At 37.1% G+C, this 17,742-nt stretch overlaps 1 protein-coding gene across 1 annotated transcript; it reads right to left on the bottom strand.

Moving 5' to 3' along the window:
- On the bottom strand, positions 1-16,084 carry slc6a7 (solute carrier family 6 member 7). The gene is made up of 15 exons (XM_053478972.1): positions 15,781-16,084; positions 12,230-12,455; positions 8,069-8,200; positions 7,647-7,795; positions 7,440-7,489; positions 6,655-6,793; positions 6,189-6,323; positions 5,995-6,098; positions 5,785-5,909; positions 5,519-5,631; positions 4,170-4,307; positions 3,944-4,043; positions 2,181-2,299; positions 1,643-1,816; positions 1-1,525 (listed from the first exon to the last, which is right to left on the bottom strand). Exons 1-15 carry the CDS (start codon positions 15,886-15,888, stop codon positions 1,361-1,363), a joined length of 1,977 nt encoding a protein of 658 aa, XP_053334947.1. The 5' UTR covers positions 15,889-16,084; the 3' UTR covers positions 1-1,360.
- Between the last annotated feature and the right edge of the window lie 1,658 nt (positions 16,085-17,742).

The raw sequence follows: 17,742 nt of genomic DNA, 5'->3' as shown, positions 1-17,742 counted from the left end.
GCCAATTAAAGAACTTTGTTAAAGCTTGATAAAACTGTAATGCTCTTTCAGTGATGAATACTGCTGTTATACTGGACACCTGTTGCAAATCTTGCCTTTAAGCAATATTTAGTTCCATCATCATGAATTAATGATTAATTTTCCCAGCTCCCACCAAAATATCAGCTTCTACAACTACTGTATGACTACTGAATGACGACTGTTTTCATTTCTTCAGTCACGTCATCGCAGGGCGGCTGAACACACACTGTGAACGTGGATTAATTGAAGCTCACGGTTAAATGAAGCAACAGATTGTTAGTGCCTCTGGTGAATGTGGGACGTTATTACAGTTAGAAGTATAGCACATAACATGCGTCAAAAACAAAAGTGATGAATTGAAATCATACAGTAAGCTGTGAGCACAGTAAGCTGTGTTACAGTAACATTACCATCCTGATGTGACACAATTCTAATTTTTTTACCCCAATATGTTTTTTATGGCAGTCTGAATGCACAAATGTGATGTTTTTCAGATCAGATCTAAGTCACTTTTGTATATATTCCTAGATCGGATATATCCCATGATATATCCTCAGAGAAAAATACCCAGAAGTTTTTTGCTAATATCACATCTATTGTTTAAAATGAATGAGTGGTCGCACAAATATTATGTGTTTATACCAGATTACATGAACAGAGATATATTAATGTGTGGGATTTCAAAAGACAAACATATCCACATTATAGTCAAATAAAAGTCACTTGTAATAATCAACGTGAACCATTGTGGCATGCAAATCTAGTCGATGCTTGTAATGTGAACATAGCCGAATGCAACTTGTTAGTGTGATCTGATAACTCGCACATACAGCATGCTCAATTATGCACCTTTGGACTTCAAGCCTAGTGGTGGGATTCAAACTTGATTCTCTGTAGCAGACTGAGACCGTTTGAACGCCCACCCTAATAATATATTACTCCTATTAATCTATAAAATATTTAAATAAAAAGATTATTTAAAAAAAAAACTACCTGACATTGGAGGAAATGAAATCTATTATTATTTGTTTTTTTCTTTAATCCCCATTGGGGAAAACCTTACTGCTTTCTGGATATTGACCGTGGTCAAAAGCTCAAACCATGTCCATTTCTCATGCCATTCCAGAAAACTGTCTCTAAAAACAAGTTTTTTTTTTTTTTACAGTTTTATCCAGTTTCTGTAAGAAAATAGGCACTGTCGATGCAGTAAACAACATATATTGCAGTTTATATTGAGTGCATAGCTTTGGTCCCCACACATTCCAAGATAACTGCCGTGTCCATGAAAAGTCTCGACATTCATCCCTGTTAAGTTCCGCCTCCTCACACTGCTATCATTTTACGCGTCACTCGCATCCCAGGCCATCGCAGTGAAATCCAGATCAGTCAGGTTGACGGTGTAGGGCCCGTCCACTCTCTCAGGCCCTGCACTCTGCTGCTGAATGCCATTGCTTTGGTTGTTGTCTCGCCAGGAGTTCAGCGGTCGGATGGCTTTCTGGAAGCGCTGAAAGGCAAAGGGATATAAAGAAGCAGAGCTTACAATAAATGTTTCATTATTCAAAAATGAAAAATAATTGATTGTGTGGTTTCCAGTTTGAATCGTATGTTTGTCAAAACTCACTTCCTTCATGGTGCCAGACTCCTTCCAGACAGCCACGATGCCCCAGATGGGGATCTGCAGGCAGCAGACAAGTCCCATACACACCCCGAGGCCTTTGCCCCACGTGGGGTACTGATAAGAACCGTATCGCAAGGACGTTCTGTACATCTCGATGAAAATGTAGGTTAGGATGAACTACATGGGGTTAAAATGCAGAACACAGACATGCAAGTCATTAATACAATGAATAGGAAAGCACAGAGATCGAATGTCACAGGTAGACTAAATTATTTAACACAAGCTGATGTGGGGTTGTTAAAGCCTTGTTTATTTTTGCTCTGGGTCAGAAGGACAGAACCTCTCCATGCTTGCTTTGGGTTAATTGGACTAAATTACACATTTAAAATATTCCTGAATGTCATTTTAAACATTTTCTTTTTCTACTTCCATTAAAACAGCAGCAGCCTATGCTTATAATGCAATGCCACAATACTGAACAAGCATGCAGTATAACTGTGACTTCCTCCAAAAACTACTCCACCCCAAACACTGTACTCACCAGTAACAGGAAGGGTGTGCAGAATACCCAGCATGCTTTAAAGTAGAGCAGCAGTTTATTGCACCAGGACGGGCAGGGACGGATCATGTCCTCTATGTCCTGGCAAAACTGGTCCACACCTAAGTTAAACAAATCACATGCAAATGAACTGTTTACACACTGATCATAATATTTGGTTCCACAATGTACAGAAAGAAGACATTTTTTGTATTTAATTTCGAATTTTTTACTTAATTTTAAGTTTGGTTTTCCATCTTTTCCAACAAATCCCACCTTTTGTGTTATAAATGGTTTCAGGAATTCAGTTTCATTTATGATCACTTTTATGATTCATTTTAAATACACTTAAATTTAAAATGTGAGATACTGTAATCAGTGCTCCATCCTCAGTCAAAGACCGATCAGGAGTGGACGCAAAATTTCCCTTCCAGGAGTGGACACAAAATTTTCCTTCCAGAAACTCACCACATCACATAATGTTACCCCCATATGATTTCACAAAGATTTAACTTATGAACTTTCAAAGATGTGACTGTGCATGTTTAATCACGGACATTAGATCACACAGCTGGACATACGAATAAGCTCACTCACTCACTCATCTTCTATACCGCTTTATCCTGTATTCAGGGTCGCAGGGGCCTGGGACTTAGGGCACAAGGCGGGGTACACCATGGACAGGGTGCCAATGCATCGCAGGGCACACACACATACACTCACTCACACACTATGGGCAATTTGGGAACGCCAAATAAACCTTACCTACATGTCATTGGAATGTGGGAGGAAACCGGAGTACCCGGAGGAAACCCACCAAGCACAGGGAAAACATGCAAACTTAATGCACACAGAGACTGGAATCGAGCCTGGCCGGAAATCGAACACAGACCCAGGAGGTGCAAGGGGACAGTGCTAACCACTACACCATTGTGCCACCCACGAAAAAGCTCTTGGAAAGGAACTTGTTTGAATGTACTTCGTATGGACTTACTGTATTTATTTTAAACGATCAGACACAGGTTATGTTTTTCTACTGAACAAATTATCAAAGGTTTACACCATCTCTCTCATTGCAACTGAAGATTGGGCTTCCAATTGGAAGAATCTCAAAAGCTATGGCGTACCATATTATCTAGTCTATACATTTTTCAACATCAGCACTGATGACTGCTACATAATGAAACTAATACATGCTTCCTTAGAGATATATGCAGCCATTCACATCTATTCAAACTGCTCTTCATGCTACAGTATGTCACAGGGCAGTGTATTACTGTTGGAGGAAAGTGTTATCCACTGTTTTTTGCTTATACAGACAATGATGTTTCATTCTATCATGGTGATTGACAGACAGGAGAAGAGAAGGTATGGCATTTCTTCCACCCAGGGGACATGGACAATTTTGCATTCACATATATTAACTTAACTATCTGTTATTTATTATCAGTTATTATATATAAAAAGTTATGTTTTTATGTTTTTTTTGTAACAAGCTGAAGAGACAATCAGGGGTTCACAGCTGTTAGAAGTCAAGATATCAGCTTGGTAGTGACTAATGCTTATTAAAGACTAAGAAAATATGAATATCTGGCACATCTGCCATGTTTAATAATAAAACTCTGGCAAGTACATCAAGCTGTGGTGACCTCTATCCAGACAAAAACCTCTTATTATGATGCTTATATGTTAATCGACAAGTGTCCATTAAAGGGACGGTGCTGTAAGTGTGAGATGAGATGGAGGAAGAGTGGTGGAAGACACACCGTAGAAGAATGCCATGCCCAGACACATAAACAGAGTGATGATGATGAGACCGAAACTGGTGCTGAATGAGTCTATCAGGGTGAACCAGTAAATCCCTCCCTGTTAATGGGAAATGCACAAGAGTTACATATATCATATGAATGAACATATATCAGTCATGTTCACATGCACATTTAACAACAGTTTTTATGTATTATTAATTTAATAGAGCTAGTTAGCACTCACATTAGTGATCAGTAACAGGCCCATCAAGTAGAAGCCGAAGCAGAGCAGGGCCAAGAAAATGGACTTCTGCTTCATGTTGCCTCTGAGCTGAGGGAACTCATCCAGTACTGCTGTGGTAATGCCCTCCATATTACCAAACTAAAGAAAGAGAGAGGAAGAGACAGAGAGACAGATATCAGCTCATCAGGAAGTTACATAGCTATCTGGTGCAAAGCTGAAGCAAACCATACCACTTAACAAATGTGTGTACTAAGAACTATGTTGTAATAACAATGTCTTGACAAATGCTTTATAGTCATGGAAAAAACATCTCTCTAGCAGCAATTCTTCATTTGGTCCTTTTGAGGGATCCTTTAAAGGTTCTATGCAGAATTTAGCAAAACATCAAGTAAATAAATAAGCAGAATAAAAAAAGTGCAACAAAATGTGTTCATTGCTTATTAGTCCAGTTAAATATGACGTCAGTCAGCCAAAACCATGTTTGCTTTGCATCATCAGAGAAGGTTATCTCTGTCTCACTCAAATGCTATTTCATAAACACAGTTATAAAGAAACTGTTCAAGCAAATAGCTGTGATTGTTTAAAGGAAAACGTGAAAAACTAAAACCCTTAACCAGAACCCAGGGCATTTCCAGGGCATATAGTGATAATTTATTATGATGGCATATAAGTTACAAATTTCTTTTTCGTGTTATACTGTTAAAAAATTTAAATAAATTAATTATAAGTTTTACATTTACATTCATGCATTTGGCAGACGCCCTTATCCAGAGAGACTTATGTTTTATCTCATTATACATCTGAGCAGTTGAGGGTTATGGGCCTTGCTAAAGGGTCCAACAGGGACAACTTGGTGGTCGTGGGATTTAAACCTGAGACCTTCCGAACAGTAGTCCAATGCCTTAACAAGTCTTTTTAATTGGACATTACTCTATAAACTTAAGCCGACAGTAAACCAAGATTCCTACAGTACATATAAAGCTATTTTACATGATCTCTATATATTGACTGAAATGTTGTGGCTACATTTGTGGTTTATCAAGTATCAAGTCTTTGTCTAAAACAGGGTAAAGTTTAGGGCTTAAACAAAAAATTGAAAAAGCTGTGTATTGTCCTTGACATTTGTAGTACAGTATTTTCATATTTAAGTATAAAGTTAAAATATATTATGAGCAAAATGAGACAATATTACAATAAAACATTCTATAGTTTCTATTGTGTTCTTTTTGAAAACTGTGTTCATATTACTCTTAGAAGTAAAGTTTGGCTTGTTAACTATATTAAGGACAAGTAAACTTCATTAACTATATTAGGCTAAACAGAGATTCATTTAAATAAATGTGCATTACCAGTGTGTCCACTCCTAGCATAAAGAGCATTAAGAAAAACAGAATGGCCCAGAAAACTGAACCAGGCAGAAGAGCCAGGGCTTCTGGGTAAGCGACAAACGCCAAGCCTGGACCTGAGAAATGATTAAACAGAGCAGGATCAGTTAGCTTATTTTCTTGAAACTCAATATGTCATGTTTCAATTAATCCACAATACAAAAGCAGAGTGTGGAAGAATGGGGAGTGTCTGCGGACTTGTGTAATAAAAACGCACTGAACTGGGTTACCTGAATCTGCAACCATCTCCACAGGAACACCCTTCCTCCAGGCCATGTGACCTAGGATGGAAAAGATAGCAAAGCCTGCAAAGAAGCTGGTGGCACAGTTGCCTATGGTGATTACAAGGGTGTCCCTGAAAAAAAAAGAATTATAATTGAATCACTGAATTTGGGCAAATAACCTAGATTATTGAAGATTATACACAATAATGGTCTAACCTGATAACATTATTGTCAAATTTATTGTAGGAAGCCATAGAAAGTAGGCCTCCTACGCCAATGCCCAGTGAGTAGAAGATCTGTGAGGCTGCATCATTCCATACCTAATTAATTCCAAGAAATCAAAATGCATCAGATTTTCAGAATAAATGTATTTACTGCAATATATAAAAAAATAACTTTGTTGCTTGTACCTGGGCATTAGCTAGTCGCTCCCAGACTGGGGTGAGATAAAAGGCTACACCTTGGAGTGAGCCCTCTAAAGTGGCTCCTCTGATGATCAGAACGATCAGTACAACGTAGGGGAACGTGGCTGTCACATACACCACCTGGACAAGAGGAGTGGATCTTAATGAACCCTTAATTACGCAATTCATACAGTTCAAATGTAGCTGTAACAGCTAACACACTGCGATATGATTTATATGTAACAACATGTATGTACTGTATGTAGCTAAATACTAAATCCAGTTGTAAAGCACAAGATAAAAGCTGTTTCATATGATGTCATATCTGGAGCTGTACAGGGACATTACATTGTCATAACAAAAAAAAGGGGATCAGACTGAATGTGTTAGCTCTAGTGAGCCAGACTGAGCGGATGACCCTGTGCATATCTGACAGACTGAGTCAGGCTTAGTGGATCAGAGTGGGTGCTACCTTGCCAGAGCTGTGAATGCCCTTCAGTATGCAGAGGAAAATGATGACCCAGGCAGCCAGCAAACACAGAGCAAGTTGCCACCTGACTGGCCCAGGATCATCCAGGCCCCGACTGTTGACCACACCCAGGACACGTTCACTGCAAAACACAAACACAGAAAGAGAGAGACAGAGAGAGAGAGAGAGAGAGAGAGTTTTATACATACATACATAATGAGCTCGTGTTTAAACACCCGTACTGTTGGCTTGTTTATGTTTATGTTAGTTATTTTTAGCAGGGCAGTAAATTAGAGTTACTATGGCAACAGAAATGAACAAAATGGTGTTTGCTGTGTTTTTCCTTACACTACTGGTGAACTTCTGAACAGTTATATTCGACATAACACTAATGCATGATATGTAGATAGTAAAAACGATCTTAGGATATTAAAAGAAAGTATATTAACACGTTTAAAATGTGCTTTATTGAAAGCAGGAAAAACTAAATGTTGTTAAACTAAGAATGATTATTCTTACACAAAAAAATTAAACATAATCTATTAATATTGCTTCTAAAACCAACCTAAATTAAACTATTAATTTGTACTTAAATTACTAAACCTAAAATTTCTCTTTAAAAAAAATAAAAGAAAAATTTAAAATAATATTTAAAAAAATCAATACTAGTGAAACCTGTTAGAATCCCATCAGGGGGTGTTATTCAGTTCTCCTGAAGCATATTAATTTCCAATATCCGCTACTGTAAATGATTCATTAATTATAAAGATGTCTCTAAAAATTCTTACTTCCAGAAGACCTCAGGTGCACTAAGGGCAGGTGTGACATTGGTGTTGTTCTGTGGATCACAAACAAACCATCGTGTAATAATGAATAAGGTTTCATGTACATGAATAAGTACAGTCTAGTTCTAGCCTCCTTTTGATTTAGGAGTTTATAACGAAAAGGAATTCTCTAATATTTAGACCAGACATAAAGTCATATAGTACACTCACCGTGCAGATTGCAGCATTAGCAATAGCATCGCAGGACCATGGCAATGGGCTCTGGAAAGAACTTCCCAGATAATAAAACGTCCAGGCGATGATGACATTGTAGTAGAGACAAACAAGCGTGGACACACACAGCATCCCGATACCAATTCCTGCAGAAACATACAAAAAAGATAGATCATTCCTTTACAGCTCTGATTTTGAGTAGAAAAATCTGATTAATTCAGAATGAAATTTATCATAAATACACTTTCAACACATCATCTTGTCATGTTACTGCACATTAAAATAAAGATGCCAGATTAACAATATATATGTAATAAATAAAGTGATTGCTGAGCTGAAACCCAATAGCTATTTAATCTAATAAAAGAAATCATGAATATGAGTGAAGAAATAGTACAAACACATTTTTGTGCCGGTACCTTTGAGAAGCGGGCAGCACTTCCAGACGGTGATTGGGCCAGCGGCTCCGTACTGCCCCAGGCTCAGCTCCATGAGGAAGAGGGGCATGCCCGTGAAGAAAAGCATGATGAAGTAAGGAATGAGAAACACACCTGTAGCAGCACAAAAAATTATCCTTATTACTTGCATTATGATTTGCATAAAGGAACTACTATAGTGGATCTAGTTAACCTCCTGTAATTCTAACACCGTTACATATGTGATGATCGGGGTGGACGAATCTGCAGTCCATGTCTAGTCTAGTCGCCTTTATTCATTATTCAGAAAAAAAATAGAACACTATTTAAAACTTAATACTGAGGTTATTGTGCATGTATGGTTTGTCAAAGTGTATTCTCATTAAAAAGTTTTTATTTTGCAGTATTTCTGATTCAATCACAGAACTTAATGGAAATAAGCAGCGCTGTTTGGCATCGTTTTACTCAACATCTCTGTTAGAGATCACAGTCTACTGTAACTGCTTCTATTTTCCAGCATGATTGCATTAACCTATTTTTGTTCCTGTTTGTGGTGCGGTGATTCATGAGGTGTTGTCTTTCTGACAGAGCTTCTTCCTTATACCTCTGTCATGTGCGGAAAGATAGTTCTACGAGTGGCGGAACTAACTAACCGCGACTGCCGAAAGACACTTAGTGACCGGCACTTAAGTGTAATAAACTGTTGTTCTATGTAGACAAATGCTGGACAGTCCTGAGAAACTTTTAAGATTTAATTTAAATTTTTATATTTTTATACTTAGATAATTATATATCTTGTGAACTTGGATATAAAATACATTGTTCCACACAACAAATAGTATCCTTGATCAAGGGTTGGAGAGCGATTAGGGATTCAGCCTTGTTTAGCAGTTAGTTGATTTTGTAGCTTGCGTTAGTCATGAACTAGGATGTTTAAGATGATATAAAATTATCAGGAGTGTTTTATTGCTGAGAGTGTTTCAGTGACTGGTTTTAAATGTGTGGTTTGGCAGGCAGCTGCTCTCCACTCTTTCCAGGACTGCGGACTGTACTGACCTACTTGCCTTGCACCTGTTACGTGGAGTGATAACTGTTGTATAATAAAAAAATAATTTTGGTCAAACCAATGATTATTTTAAAGTGAAAAAAAAAAATCTGAAATATTTTCACTTTTAAATCTAAAAGTTGTTTATCTTCTCATACATTCTGAGGTTTTGGGTAAATACTGTAATCAGATTAACACCAACAATCAAAACGTATTACAGTCACTTTTTTGCTGATTCAGTATTATCTATACCTATCATACACGTATTTTGCCACCTGAAGAAAAGACTGAACAAGCAACAGTCTAACCAGTACCCGTCTCCATTACATCTCCAAGGCACTAATGCAGGACGCACCTAACAGGAACTGGAGACTGTCCATGTTTCCCAAGGGATAATACAGCCAACACATGACCTTCTCTGGGATTGGACACAGATGCAGTGACGGCACTTTTGCTTATGCTTACAGACATAAACTGTTACTCTAGTATCCGGTCAATTCATCACTGAGGTATTAAATGAGTAGTGCAGGGTTTTTTATTTTTAAGGTAAAAATCAAGTCTATAGCTTATACATAGATGAACACATTTCTACAGAGCCATAGAGTCATGATAGTCATCAAAAACTTATCAAGCACATGCTTTTTCTACCAAGTAAAGAACAGAAACCCCATCTTATAGCAGCCGCTTAATGTTTTTCAATAGACATACAGTACATCCAGAATACTTATTTGTGTAAAATGATTTTAGAATTCTTTGTGAATTGAGCTATACATCTGTATAGTTCATTATACAAACATTAACATGTCCATGTCCCAGTTTCAGCCTGGTAGTTTAAAAATTTATTCAGACTATACAAGTACAGAGTAAATAAAAAGAGAATTTATAAAAATGATGAGTGATACCGTTATTGTCTTGGCCTTGCACATCATGCAGCCTGTACTTTTAGTATACTAATTAGGCCAATCTTCCTTCCATTAGTGATGGGTCGATCATGAACGATTCATTTTAAGCGAATCTTAAGTGTAACTGCGGAAGAAAGAGTCGTCTCGGGAAATGATTTGTTAAGTCGCCCATTCGAAATATCATAGGTTTTGTACAGGAATTAGTTTATCTGTTGATGACACGTGAGAGCCCCATAAGCTTAACCAATGCAGTCTGAGTCAGAAAGAGAATTGATCTCTCGAGTTTTTTTTTTGTTTGTCCTTTCACTGTAACTTGTAACAAGCTGCAGTATATAATAAAGTAATCCAAGCCTACAATTACAAAGTACTTATAGTTTGTTTATTTTCACTCCAATTTTGAGTTTGCTGGTATAATACATGGTAATTCAAAAAGAATTAACCGACTTCACTACGCAATATTTTATTAAAGAAAAGTAATACAAAACTTCATCCAAGTCACAAGTATTCTACTTACAATCAACTTTTATTTTCTGTCTAACAAGTGTTCAATGTGACCACCACTGCAGCACTGGCAACCATCAATGCGATACGAGAATTCCTCCCAGGTGCATATCAGCATATCATGATCCACTGAGTTGATCGCTGTTGTTATTCAATGTTTAAGGTCATCGAGGTTAGTGGGTAGCGCTGGAACATAAACGCCATTTTTTACAAATCCCCATAAAAAAAAAAAATACACCATGACGTCTGGGGATCTCACAGGCCAAGCACAAAGAGCAAGGTCATTGGCCCTCTTCTGACCAATCCATCGCTGGGGCACTTTTTCATTTAAAAAAGCTCGAACCATCATGTGTCAGTGGGGGTCAGTTGTGGATCATATTGAGATAGGTTTGACCTGTAATCGCCCCCCCCTGCGCAGCCATTCAAAACTTAGATAACTCCTTTTTTTCAAATGGTCACTGACTCATTCCATAACGATGCTTGAGAACTGAAGCAATTAGTCATAAAATCGGTTCATTCTTTTTGAATTTTCTTTTTGAATTACCCAGTAATTGTTTTTCCTTGGTAGAGGTGTGTTGTGCTAATCATAGACTAAAGACTTAGGTAAATAACTAATTAATCTTTTCTATTTCTTATAACATTATATTTTTGTCTTGTTTGTTACAATGCTTGTGTAAGTAATACAGTGGATGTTAGGGAAGTAACACGTTAACATTTTTATTGCATTTGCTAGAATGAAATAAACGAAATGACCAGAAAAAAAGATTCGTTCATTTTGCTGAACGAGACTCGAAGACCCGATTCGGTAAAATGATCCAAACTTCCCATCACTACCTTCCATGGCACTAAAATCACATGACCTAAGACCTCATAAAAATTTTCTTCAAAAGAACCATCATGGCGAACACAGAGCCAACTCGCAAAAAAAGACGCAATTTCTTTTACGGAATCTGCCAAGAAAAATCTTTACTTGTTCGGGTTTCAGACATCTGGTTTATTTTGACACCTTGTCATAATGCATTTATGTAATAATGCAATAGTGTCTGCCAAAGGTCGGTGTGTACACATGATCAGCCTTGTTCGATTATTTCAATGTTTATGCAACACATTGTGATTGCTATGGTGACGTTTTTTTTTTCTGCATTTTAATTTACATTCTTACACATGTAATATAAATTTAAAGAACCATGTATGCTCTGTGTCTATCTTTAATGAAAGCTCTGGGAATGTATAAGTAACCAGAATAACTTTTCACTATAGTGATTCACTATTGTCTAAAATTACATAGGTATAGCTTTGTTATGGACAGTAGATCCATATTTTAAACATTTATCGTCAAAAAATGGACTATCCTGTCATCCACTTTACAGTATCATTGCATAGATGCTTCAAATCATCTCAGAGTCATATAACAAGCTCTGTAGAGGTTACTACTAGGGTAATAATTTTAGAACACGGTCAGTTTTTTTCTACAGTGCAATACCAATGTCAATTTGACAAACCACTTCCCAATTCCACAGGTTAATTATAATCTTGCTGGGAACCTGTTTTATGAGTGCCACAACACTGAGTGTATAGCTATACGGTATTTCCGTGCTGCGTTCTTGACATGAATGATCGAATAATTCCTGAAACACCGCTAATGACTGAGTACTGCATTATTTAGTACCCTACAAATGTTCACATGCAATTTCAGTCATGTAGGCCAAAGCTTACCTCCACCATTGCGGTAGCACAGGTAAGGGAATCTCCAAACGTTTCCCAGGCCAACGCAGTAGCCCATGCAGGAGAGCAGAAACTCATACTTGCCGCCCCACTGCCCTCTGGGAAGGTTGACCGGTGGTTGATGGATGGGCGAGGACGGGGTACAAGCAGGCTGAGACTGTGAAACAGGACTGCTCACACCGTCAGGCACAGAGAACCCATTCATCTGAGTGTGACCCTATCAAGGAGAGAAAATAGAAACCAGTCAGACTTCTGTATTGTTGTTTTTTTCGTTTTTTTTTACATCTACCCTTCATGAATGAGTCCGTCATGCCTTATTTAAAAAATGTATTATCAGTATGATGACATGATGAGACAGTCCTATTTTATGATGATTTATTTCTAAGTCTGGAATAGTTGGACAGTTTGTTAATTTATTCTCTTCTGCAATATTACAGTACAGGCCACATGTTTGTCCATGTTTGTGGAAGTGCAGACTAAGGAGACACATGTTATTTAATGTTAAATATTCTTGTTTTATCACATAGTTCTGCTATAATGATGCTTATAAAAGGGCAAAGGCCATCATCTTTGTCTGGATATTTAATTGTCCCAAATGTCAATGTCAATATAGTATGTTTTTATAATTTTTTATACTACCAGCTCATATGGTGAAAATTTTGCTTATTGAATAATGTGAATTTGGCATGTTCCCCATGTTTATTTGAAAACCAGCTAGATTCTGAGCTTGGTAATATTAAAGTGACAGGATTTATGCCATTTGAATTCTCTTCTTTGTCATATAGACATTTACGGCATTATGAATATTTGAATGTTATGCAATTTCATCACCAACCTAGAAAAAAATATTTAGTTTGACCTCATTTATTTTTGATCATGACGCACAAAGTGGTGGCCTTCCTTATGCCCACAGAATCACTCTCACAGTTTAAGTCTTGGAATATATCCATGCAATCAGGCGGAAAAAACCCATACAGTAGGTGTGATAAAATGGTCCGTCAGTATATTCAGGTCATCAGCAGACTTTATTTTATTGCCTCCTAATGTCACTAAACCATGACCTGACCAACTTAAGCAACCCAGATCATAACACAGTTTAAAACTATACATTATTTGCTTGCTACAATTTAACCATTCTGAAACGTGACATTTCTTTTTGAAAAGGAGTGTAGAATAGCACCTTTATTCCTGTCAGCTTAGAACGGCCTTTGCGTTTGCATGAACAGGGTGTTACCCTTGATATTAGCAAACTAGCTGGGTAGGAATGGTGATGTCATCAGAGTGTTGCACGAGTATTATAATGAAAGGGAAGTAACTCTGGTTGCCAGGGAACCACTGAAACATGTGGTTTTGTATACAATGTCTTGCAAGAGGAAACACGTCGGAACGCTTCAGCTTATTCACGTACTGTACTGTATCTCTCGCTTAAGAGTAGATGTAGCAGACAAAAAAGAAAAAGGCACATTTGGTATGCGATTTACTAAAATGCTAAAGAGAATGATAAAAAGGTGGAAGGTGGAAAAATCTACAGTCACAGACTAACTGTTTTGCATACATTATCATTTGTTGAAACAATGGAGTCGACAAAAGATCCCAGTGTCTGACCATTTTACAGTCGGAAAAAGAAAACAAAAGTAATTTGTTTCCCATTTCAAAAATTTTGATTTTTTTAGAAACAGAAAAACAACAGAAACAGTAGATTTGTTACAAGTGGTAAAAAGATTTAATTCAATGCCTGTTAAAAAAAAATGAGCTAGTTTCCATTCCCAGTTTCAAAAATGTCATTCATTGCTTTCCAGGAAAGAACTTTTCAGTTTCTTCTCATAGTTCCAGATTTTTTAAATCACAGATTAGATAGAATTATTTTAATGAACTGCCTGAACATAAATCTATGCTATATCCTTGAAGAAATATCCTTTTTCAGCTCCAGCCTGTCTGGACATGGTTGTCAGGATCTGGCATGTCAGTTGTGTTAAATCCAGTATATATCCAATTTTTAAAATTAAAAAAAACATATGGAAGAATGTAAAGTATGTTACAGAATAATTACCGTACCTGCCTAGGTTACCATAACAATAGTGATAGGTTATCTATTTGGCATCATGAATCATGTCGGGTTTCTCTAAACAGATACAATTAAATAAAAAAGCAGTGTTTTGTAAGTCATGTCGCTGTCTGTAAATATATGACTGTTTGGTAGTAGTCTGTGATTGGTTTATTACTCTTCTTTAATTTTAAATTACTGACTCCAAGGCATTGTTAAAACCAATACTTGTTAGTATCGACCGAAACTCAAGGTTTTGGTATCAGTATCGTGTTGTTGTCTTTTTATTATAACCGTGAGATCAAAACCTGTTTTTGGTACTTTCTCGGTTAAATAAATGTAAAAAAAAAAAAGGGGGCACAGTTAAATTCAAGTTTTGTTTGAGCCAGCACCATAAACATCCAGGATGCATTAGCTGCTTACAGACTTACCCTCCTCAGTCTACAACAAACCTTTACTCGCCTATTAGTCGCTCAATTGTTTAGAACTAAAATCCCCACAAACAGTTTTGTACCCGAGTGAAAGTAGAGTTAAACACCTTTCATGTTATGGTGAACTTTTAGCCTTGTAACACACATATATAGCAGGGATTGATGTACAGTATGCAAGTCATGCCATCTTGTATCACCCAAATGAGAATGGGTTCCTTTTTGAGTCTGGTTCCTCTCCGGGTTTCTTCCTCTTGCCATGTAAGGGTGTTGTTCCTTCCCACAGTCACGCTCGGCTTGCTCATCATGGACAAACTGATTGTTATACAGTAGTTTTTCCTTACTTTTTTGTTATTTTTGTTTTAATAATTCTGTAAAGCTGCGGCAATGACCATAAAAGCATGACCCAAAATTTAATTCATTTTTTAGTTTTACTGTACATATATCATAGTAATTACCAGGTAATATGGTTTGACATGAACAACTGATAGTTATAGTTAGGAAATGTGAAGGTTATTGAGGCTGAGATTTAAAAAAACAAAATGTAATGTGGGTCTATTTTAAATGGATTAAATTCAACTGATTCACTGAGGTTATGAAGGAAATAACAGCTTCACAAAAACCTTCACAAAAAGGTTTAAAGTTAGAATAAACCCCTCTATGGATGTATAACAGAAAGTCCTGAGTGTCTTTGAACAAAACAAACAAACAAAAAACAAACACAAAAAAAAATCAAAAAGCGGTTGAATTCTTTAAGGTAAAGAATGACCAAACCAAAGCCCTAACTTAAAGTTTATTCTAGTTCTGTAAATTATTTGATTGTTTTGTTTAAACGCTTTAAGTCTTCGAAGCGGAAATATTAGCACCCTGCTCTGGCGGCTGCTGTGTGGCGTTACTTTCTAAAAATGAAGTCAAACAAGTTGGGTTCCTTCCTCAACCAGTCAACTAGCCAACGAAGAGCGTATCGCTCAAGCATCTCTTTATATCCTATTCGATATTAAAACTAATTTCTTTTTTTTTTAAGAAGTCGTGTTAACCCATATGTTTGTCATTTCTCCAGTCGCTCTCACCTCTCCGGTGTTCCCAGCAGCTCCCGCTCCGCTCGCCATCATCTCCCCGGGGTTATTCTCACCGCTTTTCTTTTGATGCTCGTTACATTGTTCCGCTAAAGGTTTCATCGGTCCGCTGGTCCAACCTCAAAGCCCGCACCGGAAATCGAATCTAATCGGTTTGAGTCCCAAATCAGGAACCAGACATTAGGCTGAGGTACAAGTCGAACTACAGCTACAGCTTTGCAAAGCGCAGGTGTCGAGTGATCAGTTCGCCATGTTGTCTGCGGGGAGGAGAGCAAACAGGAACAGAGTCTCACCTCCAACAGGTTTCTCAAAGCCACTCCTCCTGATGTGCTCTCACTCACTCACTCTGTCTGTCTGTCTGTGAGCCACCAGGAAGCTCAGTGTGCAGTACCTTCATGTCATCCATTCATTCTCTGAGATATTCTCAGATTTTAGTTTAAAAAAAAAAAGTTAAACATGTAAAATAATTTGTTAATTGTTAAAGTCTTCAAAATGCTTCCATCCAAACTGTCACTTAGAACAAGTTTGAAAAGGTTCGACAAATATTAATTAATTCTGAAGTTAATATCTGTTTTAAAACTTTAAATTGTTACAGGTTTAACGTCAAAGAAAGTGTGTGTGTGTGTGTGTGTGTGTGTGTGTGTGTCACTCACTCATTTTAATTAATGTTTTTTTTTTTCTTTTCACATTGTACATAGGGGCAGGGGTAGCTAATTGGCCTTAAACTAGGCTCTTAACCCTCAATTACTTAGAATATAATGAGATTAAAGGCATGTCAATCTGGATAAGGGTGTGTGCCAAATGGCGTAACTGTAAATACAGAAGGCACCAATACTATTAAGTCACATATAGAGTCTTGTGGCAAGTTGTTTTTTAAAAACACAAAATCTATTTCATGTGGTTGCGAAAAAAAAGTTGAACACTCCAAGATTTTATTCAACTGCCTTCAGCTTTCATTAAAGTGAATAGGAAAACTATTCCCCATGCATCAGAACCACTCACTTACAATTAGAGCTGTGTTATCAGGAAAAATGTGCATTGATGTGATACCTTGTCATTCAGTACATCAGTTTCATTCAGGTCATCAGCAGGTTTAATTTTATTGTGCATTACATCCAACTTTTAATAATACATACTACTATAATTAAACTTCTAAATAGCTATAGATTTTATCCTTTGCTTGATACCGGCCAATAATTTAACCCTTTTGCAGCAGCAACTTTTTTGATTGGGTAAAAAAGCTTCTGTTTATTTTGATGACATCTTTGTACACTATTGGCAGCCAACGAGTACTCAATATATGGGCACTCCTTCAAGACTGTTGGAAAATCATTCCACCACCACCTCTTGAAGCAAGCTGAACAGTGTGCAAAATCAAACCTTCATCAATGTGGCTACAGAAGAAGTTAAAATATTCAGTTACATAACTGAAAACATATCATAGTTTTGATACTTTCAGTATTGTTCTGTTATGCTTTATCATTCTTTCCCCCCATAGCCTAAAATGTAACATCCGTTTGTTTTATCTGTTTGCTGGTCTCATGTGTCAAAAACTGTCTTGCTTTTATTTCAACAGGAAACCACACTATGCAAAGACAGGAAATTTATTCTAAAGTAGTATATAATGTATCACAGTAGCCCATGTGACAGCACTAATAATGAATATAGTCTTGTTTTATAATAAAATCACACACATACAAAATGCTAATGCTTTCCTGGGCATTAAGTCTATTCCTGGGCATTAAGTCACTCTCACAGTTGTGAGAGTGCAAAATGCAAGGCAAAATAAAAATAGAACCTAAAAGCAGTGAGCCTAAAAAGGCAGTGGGCCCTGCAGACCACCAGGCTAGTATGCATAAAGAAGTAAGCAGTTACTGTACATTTACAAACAGGAAATGATAAGTCAACAGTCAAATAAGACCTTATGTAGGAGTTCCCTTAACACCAACACCTTTT

This window comes from Clarias gariepinus, chromosome 19 (genome assembly GCF_024256425.1).
Source record: "Clarias gariepinus isolate MV-2021 ecotype Netherlands chromosome 19, CGAR_prim_01v2, whole genome shotgun sequence".
Classification (NCBI taxonomy): Eukaryota; Metazoa; Chordata; class Actinopteri; order Siluriformes; family Clariidae; genus Clarias; species Clarias gariepinus.
The sequence above is the reverse complement of the archived record's forward strand: the minus strand, read 5'-3'. Positions and strand labels throughout refer to the sequence as shown.